Genomic DNA, 24,542 nt, shown 5'->3' with positions numbered 1-24,542 from the left:
GAAGCACCAGCTAATGATAGAGAGGGGTTTCCACTCTGTGCACGCAAACTGGCACAAGGTGGATATAATAAAAATAACATTGGCCTGATGAAAAACTCAAGCGACATGTCACCCTAATGTCCTTTTGTCTTTCTGCCGAATGTTATAAAATTTAACCGGGTTTCCCAGTGGAAGGGGACGTTTTCAGTGCAGCCTGCAGGGATTTGGCCATATGGATCCTGTAAGTGCCAAATCCCTGCTCACTGTGCTGAGAACTTACCCTTTAGTGTTAATACAGACCCAACTTGGGCTTCCTTTAGCCTAATAAATACATTTTTTTTCGCTTTACAGGGATCAGTTTAAATCAGTATATGCTAGTAAATGTTAATTTCAGCTGACACACTGAAATCGACCGAAAAAATCCATCAGTATTGGTCAATGCAACTACAGCCTCCCTCTGCACTTTGCGCCTGTAGGGATTGGCTCAGCCCAGGCCAGTGGTCTCTACTCTGCCTTGTCAGGATCGAAGTCTTCCCTGCATGTTGCATCTGCAGGGATCCAGTGTCGTCAGCAGGGCAAGGAGCTCTTCGGAGCTCTGTTGTCACAGCCCCAATCCCTCATGAGAAAGTCAGCAGCATGGGGGCTGTCCGCGGGCAGGAACCATTCAATGATGGGGTGTCCTCCTCTGCGGCTGAGAGCTCATTCTTCTCCTTGCAAACATGGCTAGGGGTCTCTGCTCTGCCAGACCAGGCTCACAGCTTCTCCTGCACCTTGCCTGAGAGTGTCTTGGGCTCCTCGTCTGTGCAGGGAAACCCCATGTAGCCCTGTTGTTAGCTCTGCTTTAACCCCAACCCCCCTTCAATTTCCCATGGCTGTAAAAATTATAATAGTTAAAAATAAAAAAAGCTATCTTAATCATTGAAATTGAAAAAAAAGATAAATCAAATTCCACCAAGCCTTGTTATCGCTATGAATTCTGTTCTTTGCCTTCATTAATTAGCTGCATACACTGCTTGTTGTTCAGTCATACGCAGTTTCAGAGGAAATCAAACACACAGGACCAAATTCTGCTCTGAATTACCCCATTGATTTTGGTAAGATTGTACTCATGCAAATGGAATAAGTGTGGGCCCAGTGTCCCATTCTTAATTATTTCAATGTGTGATGAAAAAAGTGTACTTCTCGCAAAAATCTTGCTATTGTGGGAAAATAGGTATATGCTGTGTGCACTTGTATTGGTGGAAGAATCTAATATTATCCTCAAGAATGGAAAGAAAGTGATTGTAGGTTTAACAAATGAAAGTCCTTCATAAACAAGATTAAGTAGGAAAGCAATGATATCCTCTGGGGTTCACATGATGTTTAATTACTGGACAGCTGGAGGGATTAATGCTTATGCATTATGCCCAGACTATCCAGAAATTAAACATCGTGGAGAGCTTTGACTTCATCACTGCTTAAAGTATTAGATCTCCTGCAAAAGCAGTAGAAATTACAGGAAAATCCCCATTGTTCTTTAGGAAATATATCATTCCGTATTCATATTTGTTTTGCGCTATATAACAACAAGAAAGCAAAAAAAAAACAAACCTGGTGGCTAGCTATAATTGCACCCTTACAGTAAAAATGAGGGTAGTTTCCAGATGAATGTATCAGTGTCTAGCATAATTAAATGTAAAATCCTACATTAATGCAATGTTAAGGTACAGATTTTAATTGTACATGTCAAGAAATTCACATTTAGGGCCAGAGTTTTAGCTGTGCCAGAGCTCTGCTCAGTGTAGCTGAAGAGATGTGAGGGTAAAGGTGGCTGTTAAGCAGACTTTGCTTTTTCCTAATGTTGGAGCCAGCTCAGGCGTAATGTACTATTCCACAACTGATGCAGAGTGATGTCCTGCCCACATCCCAAGCAAACAGAACGTAGTTCCTGGAATCTGACCCTCAGTGTTTCCATAGCAGCCTCAACTTTTCTTCCTTGTCATCCCATAGCTGCCAGCCGTACTGCACATCATGTACCTACACAAAGAGGGGGATCGATCTAAGATACGCAACTTCAGCTACGCTATTCACATAGCTGAAGTTGAAGTATCTTAATTCGACTTACCTGGCTGTCCTCACGGCGGCAATTTGACTGCCGCGGCTCCTCCTGCCGAGGTGGAGTACGGGCGTCGATTCACGGATCGATTTATCGCGTCTAGACGAGACACGATAAATTGATCCCCGATAGATTGATTACTACCTGCCGATCTGGTGGGTCCTATAGACATTTTTGGGTGAGAAAAGGTCCAGAGCTCTGTACCTTTTAATCCCCAAACATAGCTTTCTACTGCTTAAACTAAAAGAGAATCTGCTTTAGGTGTAGAAGTTAAAGGGCTTATGTTATGATGAGACACATTTGAGCAGATTGGACATTCCTCCCTTTTAAGAGCAGTGGTATATATAGTTTGCTCCTTCTTGCCACTACATTGTAGCTATATGAACTGAGCACAATTTGCAAACGTTATTTCAAAACCTAGTATCTTCAAACATGGCACAGCCCTTTTCCAAGACTATGGCCAGAAAACGTCTGAAGCTTTAAAAGAAAGTTGTTTTGTGAATTGGACAAGCACAAAAACAACATCTGAAAACTTTCATCATGGCTGAAAAATGCTATTTTTTTACCCTCAGACAATTAAATAATTTGAATGGATTTTGCTTGCATTTTCCAAAAAAAGTCACGTCTGAGCTGAAGTATAGCTGAGAAGGTTTAATCCATAATTAGGTTAGTTTTTTATAAAGTTTAAAGCAATGATTGCACATATGAATGTAGAATTAATATGTCGTCTCACCAGTAGTGCTGGTGGTGTGAACCAAAAATACACTAAGCTGCAGCCCTAGGGTTGCCACCTTTCTAATGGCTGGTAACTGGACTTCTGAGGCCCCGCCCCCCTGTTCCACCTCTTCCCCCAAGGCCCTGCCCCTGTTCCTCCTCTTCCCCAAGACCCCTCCCCTGCTCCAGCTCTTCCCTCAAGGCCCCATCCCTTCTCTGCCTCTTACCCTCAAGACCGCACCCCCCCGTCATTCGCAGTGACTTCACGAGCACAGCCAAGGCTACCTTGCCCACCACCTATGGCCTGCGCAGGGCCACACAACTCCACAGACTGCACGAGCAGCCTGGTCCCAGAGGCAACAGCTGCTGCTGCGCTGCCTCCTTCCTTCCGCCTAGGGTTGCCACCTTTTCCACAGATCAAAAAAAATGGACATCAGGGCTTGCCAAATGGCACCAGGACACACAAGCCAAAATCCAGACTGTCCAGGTGAAAACTGGACCAGTAGGAACCCTACACAGCCCTTTATTTCTACGTACTTTTTATACAAAAACTGTAGCAGTGAAAGGCCAAATCCTAATCCCATTGAAATCAACACCAAAGGGATCTCCAGCCCGTTAACACCCATGGAATCAGAGCCTTGGCCTAAGAGCGTTTGCTTCCACGTTTATTCCTATATCAGTGTTGATTTCCTTTTACGGAACTTCCCATTTGAATCGCTGTAGTTTTTAGACCACATTTTCTAAACGTGGTCATAATCATTTACATACCTATCACAGTGCACCCACCAAATAGCAGTGCTGCCAGAATTGCAAATAGAGGCCAAGTTGTCCTTTGAAAATTTGGCCTGTGTTTATGGTAATGTTTTTTTCCACCCCTACTTCTGCATCGAAAAGGAATCTTTGACTGCCCACCCAACACAAGCCAGCATGCTTATATTTTATTCCAAACATATATTTGTAAATTGTCATTGCAGTTTCACTCCACCTTATCTGGGATCTCAGGTTCTGGTGGAAATGCTGCAGATGAAAGAATCATTAGGGTAAAATTTGCACAAGGTTTTGCATGGCAAATTTTAGCTTTCTCCTGATTTGTCTTTTGCTCCAGAGGAGTTAGTAATATAGTGTGCTAAATGCTGTGAATATTCAGGTCTAATGATGCGGTGAACCACAGTAAAAAGAAATATCGCTTCTTGTGAAGAATTCCCTTCAAGCAGGTTAAATTAGTGGAGGTAGAGATTTTTATGGGGCAGTGACCTCACTGCTTGTAATGTGAACACAGCTTTGTACCTCATTATTCAACAGAGCTAGACCTCTGGAGCCTGCGTTTCTCTCAGTTGTCATAGCTACTACAAGATTATCTGACTGAAGTCAGGCTTTCTATTTTGAATGTTTTTTTTCTTACCTGTTCTGCCCATTGATTCAGAAGCATTTCTCTAGGGAGGGGAATGTTGTTTTCCTCCTCTCTGCCTTTCACAGAAGTTCCTATGGGGCCATCCAATAATCAACAAATTGGCTTTTGCCTAAGAATTTGGAAAATAAAATCTGTTTTTCTCAGATGGCTTTGAGAAGTGTGAGTAGCTATGCAGTGATTGACAGTAGGTGTTTAGAAGCTACAAGATGCCCTGTGTGTTATTGCCGGCAACCATTTTGTTTATAGATGTCCAGCAAGGAAACACACTGTAAATATATTATTAATCTCCAGTGTAAGACAATGGGCCAAATTCTTTTCTCATAAATCCATAGTGACTTAGTTGACTTAGTGGAATTACTCTTGTTTTACATGGGTTTAACTGAGAACCAATTATGATCCAAAGGTGGTTCAGTTGGTCCTGGCGGCTGATGTTTGCTTTATCCTTGTGCTTGGGAATTTGAAGGTAGGAAGAGGTAGCATGCACTGCACTACTGAAGTCTTAATCTGACTTTCTTTTTATTTTCTAATCACAACAAAAATGGAGTTTACAAACTCCCTGGGATTAAAACAGATCTAGCTATAATCTGATAACTTTAATTTGACTAATCTAAAGCTTTTAAGACTGCAGAGTTCCTTTCCTGAGTTGAGAGCAGGAAAGGGGAGAGATGGAAAATTCAGACAAATATTTTTGGATACTTCTTAACTTATTTCATATTAGCACATACTTCAGTATGAATCTCAGTATAATGGAGTAAAGGTATGACATTCGTATAGTCTGCTTTTCCTGGCAAAACATCTCTGATTTAAATTCCCCAGTGGCAAAGTCAGCCCCCACCATGCAGAAGGACCAGGGCAAACAATTTTCTTATAGCTAGAGGGAATCCCATGCACTTCAGTAGGACTCTGCATGAGCATAATATTCCCTTTGTGGATCCATGTGCAGCATCAAGGCTTTATTCTTTAATACCTTAGTTTAGTAGCTGAAAGCAACACAATTTTATGATAGCTATGAATTTGTATGTTAATATCACGGAGCTGTTAGTTTAATGGATATTGTCATATGGTTCTTAGTGATTTGCCAAATCGGTGTAATTTGTAAAATTGCCATTTTAACAAACAAGTCATGTCTGGAGCAATGTGAGTGGGCACATCTCATCCAGGTTTCAATTCTAAGAATAAAAAAAAATCCAAACACTTTCTTGCATATATTTCTATTAAAATTATATCTACTACAGAACGTCTAAAATTTGATTCAACAGATTACATTCTAAAAGAACATACAAAGAGTAAAGATAAGTGTTTATTTCTTCCCCTGTAGGTATCTCTACAATTTGAACACAAAATTACACAATGTAAACCTTATGCATCCTAATACCTTTTTCTCTTTACACTAGAATCATGCTTATTTTGATGTGCCTTTCAGTTATTTAACCGGGAGACCTGTGCTGTTTCAGTATTCAGGAATATTTTAACAATTGCCCATTACAGAACAGAACCGAGGACACTGCAAGGTCTCAGTAGTAACTTTTTATATGTTAGTGAAGAAGATATAAAAAAAATTAAGACGTTTCAGGTCTTATGTATATACTGTACTCTTCTGTTCCTTAGAGTGCTATGCAATTACTGCTGAATAAAGCAGGTATGTTAATTGTATTGCCACAAAAATAAAGCCATTTTAAATGAACACGTGAGAATCTCTGAAAACTTCTTCTCGATCAATAGCACACTTTTGCACCAACAATTATTTATCAGCAGTAACTTTGTAGTCTGGTCACATTATTATAATCAACTAATATTGCTCTAATGCAGCTCCAGAGACTGGAAAAACAGCTTGTTTGTGTTTGTGAGGAGCTGTGTTGCAAAAGAAGAAGACGACAAATGCAAATATCAATTTTTGAGGTTATTTGAAACGGTTTCTCTGGCTCTTTAGCTACATTAGTGCTTTGACTAGAATTAGGAATTACCATTTCTTCCCCAGGCCTCATCTGTATGGGCTTCTCCATATCAATCACCATAGCAACAACCACTAATAGTGGTGAGACTGCAATTCTGTTGCATTATTCCCTCTATGGAAGGCCTGTCTTTATTCAGAGGAATTCACTTCAAGGTCATCATTATTTACCTCCCTCTCTTTTGCTGCCCTCCCTGGAGGGCAGCCTTCTGAGGGGAATTGCTCCAAGGAGCATGAATCTTGCTTTGAACAGAGGCACCTGACACGTGGCCTCAAGGTCTTTGAAAATGTATATTGTCTCTGTTTCCAAGGTAACTGCACCTCTTACCCCTTTGTGGCTTCTTTAAGGGCACCCAGCTTATGTTTCGGGCCTTCAGCCATCACCTTTCTTGAGGCAGAGTCCCACAACACTCTCTCTGAGTGGGGATTTAGGCTGCAGTTCATCCTGCACTATGACTACCTAAGCAGATCTGACTTGAGTTCAGCACTTACATCCCTCTTCTCTGTGGGGAAACAAAAGGGTTAACGAGTGACCAGGCTGCATTCATAAAGCAAAGCATTATTTATTCAGAAGAAAAGCATGACAGAGAAAACATCCTGAAAAACAATAAACAGCTTATGTTCATGCTTACCAGGTAATGCCTATCTGCCACCTCGGACGCTGGTAGGTTTCAGAATACGTCACAAGGCCTGTCCTTTTCACAGTCTCATGTCTGTTCTTAAGATTGTGTGAGTGACTTCCCCCCGTCCCCACATTTTAGCCCATTCATACAATTTTCAGTTCTTTGTTCTCAGAGTCTCTTTCACCAGGTCTGTCATAAACAGATTGTTACAGGTTAATGTCTCTTCTACCTGTAAAGGGTTACAAGCAGGGAACTGGAACAGCTGACCAGAAGACCAATCAGGAGACAAGATACTTTTAAATTTGGGTGGAGGGAAGTTTTTATGTGTGTTCTTTGTCCGTTGCGTGTGTTCTTCTCTTGGGGGTCTGAGAGAGACCAGACGTTACTACAGGCTCTCTAAGTTTTTGTTCAAATTGTAAGTAAAAACAGGCGGTTTAGGCTTTTTCTTTGTTTTACTCTATTTACAATTGTGGATCTGGCTGGTTAACTTTTATATGTGTAGTTGCTGGGAATATTTTGATTTGTATTGGTACTGGGGGAAAAAGGTTCTTTCTGGTGTCTGTAAGCTATAGGACCCTGTACATTTACATCTTGAAGTTCAGAGATAATTCTTTACTTTTTCTTTCTTTTATTAAAAGATTTTCTTTTTAAAACCTGCTCGGTGTGTTTCATGGAGTTTGAAGCACAGTATCTTCTAGGGGAACCCCCGGAGGGAAGCCTAGGAGTGGCACTAGTGAGGGAAAGAGTTTACTTTCCCTGTATTAAGATCCAGGGGATCTGGGTCTTGGGGGTCCCAGGGAAGGTTTTGGGGAGACCAGAGTTTATCAAACACTCAGAGTTTTGATTGGTGGCAGCATATCAGATCTAAGCTGGTAATTAAGCTTAGAGGATTCATGTGCTAGTATCTCATTTTCTGAACTCTAAGGTTCAGATCTGAGAGGGAATGCTATGACAAGGTCACATGGATTTTGTTTTCATGGCAGTCAGGAATAGTCCATATTCCTCACTGACTTTTTTTTACAGACTTCAACATTTATTGCATTGCAAAAAAAGTTTCAAAAAGTGAAATTCACCTCATTTTCCACACCCCAATATCTCTGAAACTCTGTGTCAATTCACCACAAATTTTACCAACCAGTTCTTGTCTGGCTGTAAGCTACACATGTAATTTCAAATAAAATGGATTTTTTTTTTTTTGAGAACCAAGAGGCAAAATCAGTTGGGATTATTATCGAGATGCTAGTAACAGCCTTCATCAGGAAGTCACTACTGCAGCTGTATGATGGAATGTCTTTTTTATTAATGATGGATATTGTCAATTTCACATTTTGTTTTGCATCAAATTAATATTTGAAAATCCACAGTAATTACGCTATATATTCCTGCCTTATGGAAAAGTTATTATACATAAGACTCGCTTTACCCACATTGAAACACTGCAGCTTTTAAGCAGTGCCCAGTGAGCTAACACTAGTATAGGAAATAAAAGAGAATGCCATATACAAATGAAACCAAATGTGGAATATACAGAGACAGAATTCATATAAATGACTAGGAATTTTTACCAGGACATCAATGTAAGTATTCTCTGCTCTTACAAAAAGTGCCATAGAATTGACTATACAAAGGCTTCAGTTTTACATCTTATCCAAAAGATGGCACCTCCAACAACCTAGTGCCTACTAGCATCCTATTGGCTGAATAGTGACTGAGAGAAAAGGGTGCCAATACTGAGTCACTAAGTGTAGAACTTCATTGCTTTTAAAACCTGTAGCAATGAGTCTCCAGGGACAGGTCTACAGACTCAGGCTTGTGCTACGGCACTAAAAACAGCTAGTAGACGTTGCAATTTTGGCTGGAGCTTGGGTACTGAAGCCCAGGGAAGGGGATGGGTTTCGGAGCCCAAGGTCCAGTCAGAGCGGCAACACTCCTGCCAATCAAAGATTTTCAAGATTTCTACTGGGATCACTTCATATTTAAAAAAGATTTTGCATCTGAGACGACAACGCATTTCTTTCCACTGAAAAAAATGGAAATTAATATTGTTTTTTCTTCCTTTAGTAAAAAAATCTCCTAATAGGGCAGGTAGCAAAATTAGAGAACGTAAACAAATTGCTCAGGTCAAAGGAGAAATAAATACCATGGTGGGTATTTAATTGCTGTTTAATGTTATTTCTATTGAAATACTTGGGAAGCACTTCTTAGCGTATGCACAACGTGCCTCAGGCAGCACGTGACCAGGATTCATTACCGAATTTGGTCTGCTGGTTGGATCATTAGCTGGGCCGGGTACTAATGGGGAATGCGACATGAACACTGATCTATGACCCCTGGGAAGCTCTGAGATGCTGTAGTAATGGGGGTTGCCTACGTATCCAGACAGACTTGGGAAGGATAATGTGCATCTAAATTGCCTTTCACTTATTCCTCCCACCTTATCTCTCCTTATGCTGTGTATAGTAATTCATAATGCAACTCTTTTCTTTCTCTAGGGGTACTTTATACTAGTGTAAAGCCATGCAAAAGGTCATAATGTGGTTGGCACCTGTGTGAGCATGGAGTGCAAGGAGGTGCTGGCCCCCTATTTCAGCCCTGTGCAAGAGCAAGCCACAGTGTGGCTGGAGAGTGCAGGCTTTGCTTCTTCCTAGCACAGTCCATAAAATCTAGCTCTCTGAAAGTGGCTAGGGAAGGGCAAAGTAGGTTGAAGGTGAGACAATAGTGCCCTCTTTCCTTTCCTTAAAAGCCAGTGGAGCCAGATGGATCTGGAAGGGGGAGTACTCTCTCTATGGAGGTGCCACTATAGTGCCAGCGTTCATTGCTTAGGCAGAGTTCTGGCTGAGGCCTGTGGAAAATGAGTCAGTGGTACCAGTCCAGTCCATAGTAATCTGAGGACCACATCACATGAACCACCACTGTAACTGTCACCACTGTTGCCACTGGAGCTTTGTCTGCACAAGCAAAGTTTGTGCCCATTGTCAGCACTGATGCAGCTACATGCTTCTGGGCCAGGGTTAAAGATGTGCCAGTGCAGCCCTCCCTGTTCAAGGCTGAGGCACAAGGTTGGAGTGGTAGATGCCCGCTGCCCATGCTGTACCTGTTCAGTGAACAGAGGACTTCAGTCTCTAGTGCTGGTCCTATTCAGCATCTGGCATCAGCACTGAATTCACATTTTAAAAACAAAATAAAATAATCATAAGCTTGTGAATTAGCTAGGAATTCATAAGCTTCATTGCAGAAGTCCTCAGGAGAGGCATGAAAGCAAAATTGCTTTTATTCTTTTCTGGCTGAGATTTTCGATACATTTTATATTTTAGTGAGGTTTGTGTGTACAAGGGAGGAGGAGCATCTATATCAATTTGCATTGTCTGTAGGTGACTGACCCCCACTTTCTACAGATACATGTGGCCATCTCTAATTTGCACACTTGGCAAATTTCAAAAGGGAGACAGGCAACACATGCAAACATAAGAAGGGGCAGAAGTGGGGGTAATGAAAACAAGGAAGAAAGATGTGCTCATTACAGCTCAGGGATGGAAATTAATTCACAGTTGGAGTGTGTAACTTGCTGTGACCCTGCCAAAATATTAGGGATCAACAGCTTATGCAAACTTTGCTTATTTATTTTTTTCTGAGATAACTTTTCTAACATTTATTTTGATGTATTTTCTCAGCTCAGCCTTGATCAGTTACGTTATCTGCATGTAGTCACTGCAGCTCTCATGTTTATCATCTCTCTTCAATCCGATCAGTAAGGCTATAGCTGTGTTACCTCAAATTAATACTGCACAGTGCCATAATGTTACCCATCTGAAATGGCTGCTAGATTACAGAGATGAAGACGGTTCGATAAGATTAATAGGTCATTTTGTTTTCAGTTATACAAGTGCCAATTAATCAGAATAGCTAAATAAGCACAATTAGATCTTTGGAGAAAGGCAGGTGCCATGTAAATGTTTGTGAGAGGAAGACAGACATATAAGTAGAGATTGTGCCTATTTTTTTCTTTTAATGAACTCCAACTCTGCCATGCAATTACTTTTAGATGCAGTTCCTAGTGTTTAGACATCTCTCCACCTCACTGTGCTAACAAATCAGGTAGTTAGATGACCAAATGCTGTAATTTTCAGATGCACTTAATTGCAGCTATAAAACTGCACCCAGAAAATTGAAGGTGGAATTGAGATTCCTTTAAAAATCTACTTCATTGCATCCATAGAAGAGCTTATGGTCTGTGCTCAAGAGTATCCTTCTTCTCTGACTGTTTTTGGAATCTGAATGTTTTTCTTATTGGTAAGACATCTCTGCCCCATTCTACCACCAAACCCCTAACAAGCAAGAATTAATTTGGTAGTTCTAGTAATTTGTAATTCTAGTGCACTAGTGATTTCATACCATGGGTTTTAAAAATACAAGCATAGGATTTGCCATGCTGAATCAAAAAATGGATCCATCAAATTCTGTCTCCATTGGTGCCCAGTGTGAGATGCTACCAAGGAAGGCAAACACCTCTACTCCCTCAAATGGGCTTGTCCTTTGGCACTTAGGTGGTGGGAGCCAAAATAATGCCCAGACAGGTAGAAAGAAGTTGGGTTTGCTGGGACTGATCCAGGGAGGGAAGAAGGACTTGGGTTTCTTAGGTTTTACTTTAGGGCATATCAAAATAGATTCGATAGGTAGAACACTAGCACTTCAGGGAGTTAGAAACTTCAGCTATGCTCTTTGCCCATACAGCCTGGAAGTCCATGATTCAGGTAGTGTATATACTGATAATTCCATTGCAAGCAGTCAGTGCTTATCTTCCTAGATGAAAAAAATAGAATCTTCCTGTTTAACACTGTTAGAGTCTGTCTACACTTAGAGCTGGAGGTGTGATTCACAGGTCACGTATATACACTCACACTAGCTCTTGTCACACTAGTGTGCTTAAAAATAGTAGCATAGCTGTGGTAACGTGAGCCGCAGCATTGGATAGCTGTGCTTAGTATGTACCCACATGGTTCAGGCAGCTGCACTATAGCTAGACGAGAGCTAGTGACAATGTCTGCGTGAGCTGGGGAGTCACAGCCCTAGCTCATAGTATAGACAAGGCCTTATTAGATAATTCTCCCAGTACTCAAAGCTTGTACGTAACCCCACATAGTAGAGATTCTGTTGTCTTTCAGATGCACTTCCCATGTTGTGTTTCAGCTACCAGTGTTATTTCAGCAGTGTGGTTTATCACAGGAGCTGTGCAGAAGAGGCAATAAGTACTTTTGCTATTGAAGACAAAAGCCTCCTGATTGCAATAAAAAGAAGCATTTTTCAAGACAGATTATTTAATCTAATATAATTTATAAAAGCCATAATTTTCCATTGGATCTTTGAAGCTGCTGAAACTGATTTTTTTTCCTTAACAACCAAGTAAATTAGGTACCAGTTAGAAGTATTTATAGGGAACTCTTGCCAGTGGCTGGGGTTTTCTTTTTGCAGTAAGAGTGGCCATTGTTGGGACATCTGAAAGTTTAATTTGAGCAGACTTCTCTGGCTCAGCAGTAAATCAGGCATGCAAAGGAAAAAAGTGTGTTCTCCTTCATAGCTCAAAAAGTCTCATTTGTATGTAAATACAGAATGGTGACTTCCAGGGAAAATAGTATGTTGTGAAAGGATTTATCGGCATGATTCAGCAGCTAATCCCTGCACAACTCACTGAATATTTACCCTGTGTGTCCCACTTAATATGTCCAAAACAAGACACAGTGAAATTTGCTTAGCTTTGGGGGTGAATTTGGTGAAAGTCAGGAACTGATAGCACTGGCTTGAGCTCGGTATAGTGCCATCAGGAGCTATGAAAGCCTGTGTCCCACAATTCTGCCATGCATCTCCATCCTAGACTGTAATATCTCTGCCGTTCCATTGCTTGTCTCCCAGCACAGCTCAGACAGTGCTCTTCAGTCTTAGCTTGCAATACCTTTGCTGTTCTGGTGCTGGGATCACACACAGAATTGCCAGTGGTCCTTGTTCCTGATCTTCAGTTTCCATACACTTCTGTCCGAAGCTCCCCAAGCAATTCTGCCAGTGCTTCTCAGTCTTAACCTTCAGCTCTTCAACTATTCCACTCCTGGCCTCCACGCACAGTTATGTTAATGATTCTTAGTGATAGCCTACCACAACTGTGGTATTTCGGCCCTGGCTGGACTCCACACACAAGCAGCCAATGCATGTCACTACCGACTTGGAAAACCCCACCTGTTCCTGGTCTGGACACCACACAGCCTAGCTAATGCCCTTCACTCCTAGCCTGTTCCAGTGTTGGGTTTCTCCTGAGCAGAGAGTGCCCAAGGGTGTGTGGTGGGTTTGTGACATGGACACAATGTCCACTTGGGGATTAGGTTGAAGATCTCCCAACTCATCTGTTTATTTTTACTCCAAAGTCTGTTCTTCCAGTGAGTTCCAGTGCAGTAACAAGACCTGCATAGCCATGATCTTCGTGTGCGATGGTGACAACGACTGTGGCGATGGCAGTGATGAGAGGAAGTGCTCGCCACTCACCTGCAACCCTAATGAGTTCCAGTGCAACAACAGCATATGCATCCCAGAGGCCTGGGTCTGTGACAACCAGCCCGACTGTGAAGACCACTCAGATGAATCAATGGAGAAGTGTGGCTACAAAGTCAAGCCTCAGGTGCTGAACTCCTGTGCGGCCTACGAATTCAGGTGTGGCAATGGGGAGTGCATCCACTTGAACTGGAAGTGCGATGGCGATGAGGACTGCAAAGACAAGTCAGACGAGCAGGATTGTCGTAAGTATCTGCCGGGCTCAGCAGTGTGGGGACAAGGGATGTCTGCTGAGTAAAGACTTCCTTGGAGGAGAGGGAATTTTTGGATGCCACTAAAGGCTGCATTTCAGCCAAGACCTCTAGTGACATGTTTGCTGCAACAAATTTGTGCCTTCAATCTGGGTATTTGTGTCTGCAGACTGTGGAGCTGAGTGCCCAATTACCAAAATAACCTGCACAAACGAGTCTGAGAACAGAACTCTGTGGCTGCAAATAATGGTGCATTCAATGAGAAGTCAGAGGCTGATTTGAAGCTCAGAGAATTAATCAGCAGCTCCTGTAATGACTTAAATGTGAGCCTCTCTGACAGGGATGGAGAGTAGAGAGCCAGCATTCCAGGAGCTCCAGGAGGCAATGTTCCTCACTGAGTCACAATCCCTTTCAGAGGCAGGGCGGCTCCACCCTGCCCCCTGTTCAGAGCCAGAACCTTCGTGACACAATCTGGCCCATAGCTTCTTAAAGAGAGATGAAAGCATTTAGGTTTGGAGGGAAATTAATTGTTCTAAAAGAATAACACAGGACTGGAAAGCAAATAGAAAGCATGGAGTGGGGTGGGGTTGGGTGGGGAGGGGAAGATTCATAGATTCCAAGGCCAGAAAGGACATTGTAAGCATCTAGTCTGGCCTCCTGCATAATACAGGCCATAGAACTTCCCCAGAATAATTCTGGGGAATTATCTAGTTTGAACTAGAACATATCTTTAAAAAAATCCAGTCTTGATTTAAAAATTGCCAGTAGTGGAGAATCGTCCATAACCCATGGTAAATTGTTCCAAAGGTTAATTACCCTGTTAAAAATTTACACCTTATTTCCAGTCTGAATTTCTCTAGCTTCAACTTCCAGCAATTGGATCGTGTTATACCTTTGCCTGCTAGGCTGAAGAGTCTATTATCAAATATTTATGTCCTATGTAGGCACTTATAGACTGCAATCAATTTACCCCTTACCCGGCTCTTTGGTAGTGGAGTGGGTTGTGGGGGGCCTAGCTGAGGAGGAATTGGTAGCAACTGACTGAGGATATCTGTTTCAGTTGCAAATTAGAGATAGGGAATGCGAACAGGTTTGAAAACCCCTAGATTGCCTCAGGGGGTCACAGCTCACAGGTTGGAAACATCTATGTTAAAGCAAAAAAAAAAAAAAAAAAGTTTTCTGCCTATGAATCCAGAACATATTGAACCAGACAGTCAAAAAAGGGATCTCTGAAGAAGCCAGTTCATAATGCACTTTGCTCTAAAACCTAAGCCCTTTCAGTATAAGAGTTTGGCTTCTTAAAGGCTCAGAGATAATAAATAATGGATTTCTCTTCAGTTAGCTTTGTGTATTTAACATGTTGTTGCTGTGTATTGAATGTTTTATCCATTTTCAGACACTAAACTGCTCAAACTGGTCTCTTACCCAGAGGGACCAAGAGGGAAATGGAGAAAATGTTTCGTTGAAATATTCATAATGACAAGATTGAGATGAAATAAAATATTTACACAGCTACATACATACATACAGCACTGCTGAAATGGGGGCAACTCTGGGGAGGATGGCCACAACCAACTGCAGGGACCAAACATTTTAACCAAGGAACCCAGGAAAAACCTCCTGCTCTTAGAATCAGAGCCATAGAGTGTTTATTGTCCACATAGACATTGCACCCAGCATGGCAGAAAAATCCAGCCTCTGAGGCTAATAGGGCAGTCCCAGTTTGGAAAGGGCCTTTACAAGAAGGCAGTTAGGCTTTCTATGAAGCAGAGATACAGGCAGGGAGCAAATGCTGTAGCTCCTTTAACAGGAGAACAAGAAAGTGGAAGCCCTGGTCACCACTAATTGTATTTCAGGAGGGTAGGGGAAAATGCAGAGTAGCCTCTGAGCTGCTCTTAAGACTACGGAGATGAGAAAAATGAGTAGATAGCCAAGGAGCAGGAGAAAGAGCTGGCATACAGAAAATCAAAGGGGGTGTGGGCAGCAGCAGAACAGGAGTCCCAGGTGGGCTCAGGATTTACTTCTGGGGCAATTCTGAGCCACTGCAGAATGCAGAATTTTGCAGAGATTAACATTGTGCATGCAGAATTTCTGTTCCCCCACAGAAATGGGCTGCAGTGCTGCCGGCTACCAGTAGGGGCAGCTGGCCCCAACAGAGCCCGGCTCTCACATAGAAGACACCACTGTGAGGAGGGAGAGGGAGCTGGAGGGTTCTGAGCAGCTGCAGTTTTCAGCATGCCCTGAGTGAAGGAGAGGGCAGTGCACAGGAAACTCCATGCAAGCCTGGGATCCAGCTGTTTCTCCCTCTGGATCTCCGGGCTCTGGGGAGGAGAGGGAGGTGGGTGTCTGGGCTGGGGGAAGGGAGGGGATGGGAGTGTGGGTATCTGGGCCGGGGGGTGCTGCGGCTGAGCTGGAGGAGGGAGTGCAGGTATCTGGGCTGGGGGGGAGGAGGGAGTATCTGGGAGGGGGGCTGCAGCTGGGCTCAGGGTTGGGGGTGTGTTTGACCCCCAGCTGGGCTCGTGGAGGGGAGGGAAACAGAGAACAGGAACTGGGTTGTCATAGGGGTTTCTTTAACTCTCTACTCCTGGGGGAATTTTTAAGTGTGTTTGTATTGTTACAGACATACTTGCTGCCGGGTATTTTGAAATAAATTACCAAAATAATTGAAACTGGTGTGATTATGTAGTGTTATTTTGACAAATGTGCAGAATTTTTAATTTTTGGTGCAGAATTTTTATTTTTTTGGCACAGAATGCCTCCCGGAGCAAGGACTGATGCTCAGCTTCAGAGAGGATTGATTTTGTCGAGAGGGGGAGGATTGATTGACTGGATATGAGGGGGATAACAGTGTGATTGGTGGAGAGCAATATGGTGAAATAGATCTGTTTGAGCCACAGAGCTAGTCCTTCACCTTCAGGAATGTGGGCCTTATGGCTGCCGCTGAAGATGAACTCCCTCAGTCAGCACTAGCAGTAGATCTGTTATCCTTTCTGTGGGACAGCCACTAAAGGGCAACATCACTGATCTACATAAAGCCAGGATGTTACAGTAGAGCCCTCTGCGGGGCTATTTTGAATCCCTTTCCCACCCACTCCCGCTATTGTGGCAGCAGGTCCTGTGGGACCCATGGGATCCCAGTTCCAGGCAGGACTCTATGTCTTGGGGAGGGGGAGGGGGAGAGGGGTATATTAATACTTGAAAGAAAAGTGAGTTTCCAGAATAAAATATCTGTTTTTGAGAAGCCTTGTTGGCAGCTTCAATTTGAATTCACTTTCACAAAGGCTAGTTTGCCCTGTCACAGTACAAAGAAAGCACGACCCAGCGTAGGTCGGGAATGTTTGTCACACCAGTCAAACTAATCTAGCGTAGGTGGCAGGTGGGTCACTGTAGTTTGGATTTTTAAAGCAAGTGTTTTTCTTTTTACTACCAGGTAATTATTCCCCTAGTTGTATTTTCACTCCACTGATATCCCTGGGCAGGTATAAATTCCCTGCTAGTAGCCAAGGGGGGTTATCTTGGGGCCCTTTGCTGTGTTAGTGCACAGTTGATTCTGATAACTTCTGTGCACAATTATTTGTAGCACCTAAGAGCTCTAGTCATGGACTAGGACCCCATTGTGCGAGGCATTGTACAAACCCAGAACAAAAAGATAGTCTCTACCCCAAAGAACTTACAATGTCAGTAAGTGAACTCAGACCTTGAGGTACGTCCCCTGGAATGGCATTGGCATTTGAGGGTGGACTATTTACACACAAACTTCAATCCAGTAAAGGAAAAATGAGCTCCCCTCTCTCCTTCTCCAGATCCGAGAGGCCTCGGTGGGTGCAGTAGGGGACATGTCACGGAAGCATTTGCCAGTTGAAATGTGAAAAATGCCATTTTGAGCCCCAGTTGTTTTTAGAAGAGAGTCTAAGTCAAGTCACTTACAAGTTACATTCATCTCGCCTTTGCTGCATGGCTGGCAGGACTGAGACTACACTTGGCCCATCTTGGACACAAGAGAGAACTTTAGTACTCGGGGACATCCCCTGGGCCTGATCCAACATGGGCACAGGTGGCTTCCAAAGGGTATCTGCTGAGCTCCAGCCATCACACTAGGAAGCTTTGAAGGAATGTGGTATAAAGCAGGTAGCAGCCATAGCATCTCACAATTATATAGAAAACTTTTCAAAATATCTCCCTACAACATCATAGTGCAACTTCCTCTGGGGGAATGATGATTGCCAGCTAGTACACAGCTGCATAATAGTGAAGGAAAGAAGAAATTTGGCCAAGGAGATGGGCAAACTCCCACTCCTTTGAAAAGTGCCTTAGGACCTTTAACATTCATGTTCAGAAGGCAGGAATTTTAGTATACAGGGTCTCTCTCCTGCAATAAATCCATATACAGCAAATTTGCACAATGTTCAGTTTACCTACCAGAAAGGGATGAATGGCAGAGCTGCCTCCGCTGGGTTTGGTCCTATGACTCCAGGAAACACAGGTATTTCAACACTGATGCTTTCACTGTTACACCATCCTTTCTGTGGAGGGCTCCTTGACACATGCAGGTCCTGATTCGCCTCTCACTGGTAGTGATGTAAATAAGGAGTAACTCCACTGAAGTAAATGAAGTTCTGCTCAGATAAAACCAGTCTGAATAACAGTTTAATTAGTCCGCTAGAGCTGTATGTAGTGGGAAAGGAGACCCTTAATGCACCAGAGAAGAGAGGATATGTGGCTCTGCGTGTGGGTTTAACTGATCATTCCGAGATTAAACCAGTGTGGCTTCTAACCATTAAAAAGCTGCACCCAGGCGGTGATGGTAGATGGTGCATGTTCTGAAGCACACACCGCAAATATAAACATGCCATCTATTACACAGCTTTAAAAGTGACATTGGAGAACTAAACAATTTGTCAATGCCCTTATAAAACAAAAGGATCTGAGTTTGCTAAACAAACAATTGTGGAAACAAAGAATCAGATATTCAGCTGTTGTAAATCACTTTAGTGGAGCTACTGATTTACACCCATTGGGGATCTGGCCCAGACAGCTGAGGTTTCCTTCTCTCTCTGAACTTTCTAAGTCTTTTTTTGATTAAAGACACAGAAGAAATTACAAATATATGACAGGGCATCCATCATCTGGTGCTTTGATACCTCCACAATAGGTGTATTAAAAATACCATAGATTCGATCGGATTAGATTAAGTTCAGGACTGAAGATGTCAATTCTACATCTTTTCATGCACATGGAGCTAATGGGTTTTTTGTATTATACATAACAGAGGGATATTAACCACTTAAAAAAATCTGCCTTGAGGCCTGCATGAATCACTTGTTGTCATAACCATTTTGGATGAATGAAAGCGTAGGCTGTCCGCTGAGGGCAACAACTAGTGAAAATGTTTTGGCAGAGAGAGAGAGAAAATAAATAGGATAGAATGGGCTGGCTCAATGAATTTGTCTGTGGCAGTTGCTTTTTTCCTGAATTCATATAAATACACTCAAAATGTATTTTTCTAATGTAATTTATAGTTTGGATTTATCAGCCTCACAATCCAGACCTGTTATCTTAAAAGTTCTCCTTTAAAATATAGGTTGTACATAGAGAAGGGGAATATTGGACAGTGCTTAGAACAAATAACTAGGAATAATCCTGACTTTACAACAGTATTCTTGTGTCACTTCGAACTCTATGCCTCAGTCCCTCCATCCATAAAATAGGACTTATCTTGAGGCTTAGTTGATGTTTGAAAAGTGCTTTGAGAAACGCTTGTGAAAATTGCCATAAAACTGCAAAGTGACTTTATTTTCAAACGGTGATAAATGCCTCAGATGGAAGTTGTTTGGTGCAAATCCCCACATGCATCATTAAAGACACAGGGGTAATTGGCAAGGCGAATGCCAGCTTTGAGCCTGGAATGTGCATGTTGAATTTGAGCAGCTTGTCTTCTTGTCCAGAATTTGCAAATGTAAAGCATAGTTGTGTTATGTGTAGCAGTTAATTTAACAGGTTCTTGCTTGTTTCTGTTTTGTGGAACTGAAGAGGAGCTATAAAAGTGCTGCAATTCAGTTGATTTAAGTCTCCAAAATAGCACTGCAATTTTCTGAACAGCTGGTGCATATAAACAAAGCTCTGCAAAAACACAGCCATCATCTCTAACACAGGATATCCTGTTGCTGTGGGAATGCCCCTGAATGGTGGCCTGTTGTATTCACTCAGCCAATTATATTGAAATGGAATTATGTCCCAGTTTCATTATAAAAAAGCACATGGCCAATCTCCCACCGCCTTCCACACCCCTTGCCTGCCTACCACGTTCCAGGATAGCTTTTGCCATAACATTGCAGGTATGATGCTGGCTGTTGTACTTATAAGAACATTGTAAAGATACATTTTTTTAAAATTGTTCCCCTTGTCACACTTAGATGATTAAAAGTGAAAGAATTTTTTAAAATTGACTGTTCTTTTCACCTCTGATGGGGCTTTAGGGGACTACCTGGTCCTTGGTGACCAAGGAGTTAAATTTAGCTCAGGTGCGCATTCCACTTACCCAGACGTTCAGGGAAAGAGCAATACATTGACTACTGGAGAGACAGTGGGGGATATGGCTCTTGGGAAGGTTAGGCTCCACCCCATAGTTATAGGAACGGTGTTGAACCCCAGGCTGGGGAATTTTATGGTTCCTTTTATGCTTATATTAATTTCTATGGCCTTTGTGTTAAAATCTTAGCCAAAATTGTCAGCAAAGTTGGATGCCAAATGTGACGCCCTCAGTGGCTGTATTTCAGAGGCACTAAGCACGTGCAGTTCCCAGTGCATCAGCTGGAGGTACAGGTGATCAGCACCTGTGAAAATCAGAACACTTTTCAAACTTCTGGTTAATTAATCTGCTCACTGTACTTTTCAAACTGCAGAAGTATTTTTTCCATACTAAGTCTTTGCACCATCTGGCATTGGTACTTATGCATGTTGCTGTCCATTCTGCTTGGATAAAGATACTAAACTGGTGTTAACAATTTTCCCCTCAAATTCTCATGTAGCTGTACAATATTGGGTTTGGGTTTCCTACAGATTGATTTCATTTTTTTAAAAATGGAAACATTTCTCTTTATAGTAAGTTTGGTTAAAATTAATGTTTTTTAATTAAACCTACATTTGGGAGTCTTATTGTTACTAATATTACTACTAATAATAAATAAATATATTCAAGGTGCATAGAGCCTTTCATCTTGAGGGTCCCAAATTACTTGATAAACTGCAGGCCTCCTCTAGTTGAACTGAGTGACAAAAATCGCACTAACTTGAATAAGTGTAGGATTGGGTTGGAAAATTGCTTCACTGCTGAGTTAGAGGAAGGAGTGCCACCAATAAGAAAATGAAACTGATGATCCGGTAGGTCCATAGATGTTGCTTTTGAGGTCTCCCATCCACTTACCTGTCTCACAGTTACTTAGTTTCTGGAATTTGATGGTGACAAAGCTGTGGCTCCTAGGACACTGTTTATTACTTGGGAAAGCTTTTTGCCTTAGGGTTTTTTGCAAAAGGTTTATCTTCGTGCATTTACAGGGTGGATTTGACTTCTTTCCAGGGGCAGGAGGGGACAAAGCCACCTCACAGCATTTATTTTGTTACACTGTATTTATAAATGCTGGGTTTCCCCCACACCTCCACAGGTGTTGCAGTTGTCATTGCTATATAAAATGTCATGCAGCAATTCTGTACATGATAGAGTTCAGTCAACTGAAGTCATCCTAAATCTGTATTTTGCATCCTGTATGATGCTGTGGAGAATAACACTGTGTCATGGCTTGGACTTTATGATACTTACTGCTAGTTCACTTAATGTCTCTTGGCTCTTTTTGGGGTATCCAAAACAAATGGTTACTTGCCTCTCGTAACTGTTGTTCTTCTTCGAGTGCTTGCTCATGTCCATTCCAATCAGGTGACTCCCAAGCCATACTTTTGGAGGAGGGGTCAGAGTTCATCTGGTCATAGATTGCAGCACTGCCCTGCCAAATGCTGCGTCATCTCTGGACTATTGGGAAATTGTGTAATGCGAGGTGAACATATGGATAGAGGACTGTGTGGCTGCCCTGCATATATCCTGAATGGGCATTTGACCTAGGAAAGTGGCAGATGACGCTTGAGCTCTTGTAGAGGGCACCGTCAATGTTGGGACCAGAATCTTGGCCAAGTCATAGCAAGTCCTGATGCATGACATGATCCAGGATGATATGCATTGGGAGGAGATGAGAAGCCCTTTCATCCTCACTGCGACAGTGATGAAGAGCATTGGGGACTTCCGAAACGGCTTTGTGCGCTCAATATAGAAAGCCAGGGCACATCTCACGTCCAATGAATGAAGCATGTGGTCTCTGTTATTGGCATGCGGCTTGGGAAAAAACACAGGTAGGAAAATGTCCTGATTTCTAGGAATTGAAAGACTGCTTTAGGGAGAAACACAGGGTGTGGGCATACTTGCACCTTGTCTTTATAAAAGACAGTGTAAGGGGGTTCAGATGTCAGCGCCTTGAATTCAGAGACCCTTCTGGCTGAAGTGATGGCCATGAGGAAAGCTACCTTCCAAGATAGGTAGAGCAAGAAACATGTCGCCATGGGCTCAAACAAGGGGACATAAGCCTGGCAAGGACTAGATTGAGGTCCCAAGGAGGAAGATGCTGCCTCACCTGAGGATACAGTCTATCCAGCCCCTTGAGGAAGTGGCCTGCCATCGGGTTTCCAAAGGCTGACCTACCCTTTACCCCTGGGTGAAAGGCAGAGATGGCTGCCAACTGTACCCTGATCAAAGAGGTCGCCAACCCCTACCATTTCAAGTCGAGCAGGTAGTCCAAAATAAACAGGATCAGGGCTTGTGGTGGAGGAGTACCTTTCTGCATAGACCAAATCGAGAACTGCTTCCACTTGGCGAGGTAAGTGGCAAGAGTAGAGGGCTTCCTGCTTCGGAGAAGGACTCCCTGAACTGAAGTAGAGACTGGTTTAACCATGGAGCTTCCACGCTGTGAGGTGGAGGGACTCCAGGGTCGGATGTCGTATCCTGCTGTGGTCTTGTGTAATGAGGTCTGGGAACAAGGGAAGGGCTGCAGGCCTGTCCACTGATGAGTCCAACAGCATGGTGAACCAATGTTGGCGGGGCCACGCCGGTGCTATGAGGATCAATGAGGACCCATCCAGCTGGACTTTGAAGAGAACCCTGTGTATGAGAGGGAAGGATGAAAACGCATAGAGCTGTTGATTCGCCCATGACAGGTGAAACACATCTGCGATAGAACCTGGGCTCTGGTTCAGGAAGGAGCAGAAACACTTGACACTTCCCGTTGCTCCATGTCGCGAATAGGTCCCAGTGGGGAAAGCCGCACCTCTGGAAGATGTCCAGAAGTACATGTCCTTCAAGTCAAGGGCGATGTACCAATCCCCTGGATCTTGGGAAGGAATGGTGGAGACCAGGGAGACCATGTGAAACTTCATTTTCTTTATGAATATGTTGAGGTCTCACAGCTCTAGAATAGGTCTGAGCCCACACTTGGCCTTGGGGATGAGGAAGTATTGGGAGTAGAACTCTTTTCCTCTGAACTCCTAAGGAACCTCCTCTATTGCCCTGAGAGCGACAAGTGATTTTACCTCCTGTAAAAGGAGTTGCTCGTTAGAGGGGTCCCTGAAGAGGAACAAGGTAGGGGGATGGGAGGGCAGAAGGGAACAGAATTGGATAGACTATCCCATCTCTACCGTGCTTAGTACCCAGCAATCTGATGTAATCTGTACGCAGGCACAGTAGAAGTGGAACAGATGGTTCGCAAAGCAGGGAGAAGGATCCAGGAGATGGACTGGGGCTTGTCGTTGGGCACACCTTCAAAAATTAGGCGTAGGGCCAGGAGGCTGTTTGGACAAACTGTGGCCCTGGTCAGAGGAAGATCTCGATGGCCTCCTCCTGTTGTTCCTGCCCCTCCTTCTATTGAAATCCTGCCTCGTGCTCCCCGAGTAGCAGCGCAGTGGAGGCTGAGGCTTGAGGGGTTTCCTCTGGGGAGCAAGGGTGTAGATTCCCCGGGCGATAATGGGGGTCAGTGCTGCCATCAGTGCCGTTGTTGTCAGAGCTGTTGATGTTGGCGCCATGATAGGTGGCAGTGCCGAGGCACATGCCAGTGGGCCCGGGGATTGAGCCGTCATGGCAATCAGATCCCGTGCCGCTTCAAATGTGTCCAGTGTGGAGGGAGGATCGAGGTCTTCTCCCTCCAAGTCCTCCAGCACCAGAGAGTCCACCCGCACCGGACTCGATGGCCCCCGGGACGGCTGGAGTCGACAGCTGCAGGACTTGCGGGCCAGGTTTGGGGTATCCCAACACAGGACACACCCCACTAGTGTGCCATGCTGGAGGCTCTTGTCCACCTTCTTCATCTTATAGACTCATAGACTCATAGACTTTAAGGTCAGAAGGGACAATTATGATCATCTAGTCTGACCTCCTGCACAATGCAGGCCACAGAATCTCACCCATCCACTTCTGTAACAAACCCCTAACCTATGTCTGAGTTATTGAAGTCCTCAAATTGTGGTTTGAAGACCTCAAGCTGCAGAGAATCCTCCAGCAAGTGACCCATGCCCCATGCTGCAAAGGAACGCGCGAAACCTCCAGGACCTCTGCCAATCTGCCCTGGAGGAAAATTCCTTCCCGACCCCAAATATGGCGATCAGTTAAACCCTGAGCATGTGGGCAAGACTCACCAGCCAGCACCCAGGAAAGAATTCTCTGTAGTAATTCAGATCCCACCCCATCTAACATCCCATCACAGACCACTGGGCATACTTGCCTGCTGATAATCAAAGATTATGCAGCACCGGCGATTGTGAATGGTGCCACAAAGTGGAGCTGGGCCTTGGGGCCGGGGAGCGGTGCCGATGCTCCTTACCCGAGTCCTTCCTCAGTGCTGCCGGTGTGCTGCACATCAAGGCTGTGGGCAAAGTGTAGATTTTATTAGGAGGC

The 24,542-nt window shown here is 43.5% G+C and overlaps 1 protein-coding gene across 3 annotated transcripts in view; it reads left to right on the top strand.

Moving 5' to 3' along the window:
* LRP8 (LDL receptor related protein 8) overlaps positions 1-24,542 on the top strand; it is a 307,300-nt gene that overhangs the window by 238,044 nt on the left and 44,714 nt on the right. For all 3 annotated transcript variants that reach the window (XR_012656228.1, XM_075067620.1, XM_075067621.1), the window contains exon 5: positions 13,184-13,552. Coding sequence is in view for 2 of the 3 variants with exons in the window: in XM_075067620.1 (XP_074923721.1) it covers positions 13,184-13,552 (369 nt within the window). In the remaining variant the exon portion in view is untranslated. The remainder of the gene's footprint in view (positions 1-13,183; positions 13,553-24,542) is intronic.

This window comes from Chelonoidis abingdonii, chromosome 7, assembly GCF_003597395.2.
Source record: "Chelonoidis abingdonii isolate Lonesome George chromosome 7, CheloAbing_2.0, whole genome shotgun sequence".
Lineage (NCBI taxonomy): Eukaryota > Metazoa > Chordata > Testudines > Testudinidae > Chelonoidis > Chelonoidis abingdonii.
Note: the sequence above shows the minus strand (reverse complement) of the source record. Positions and strands in the feature narration are given on the sequence as shown.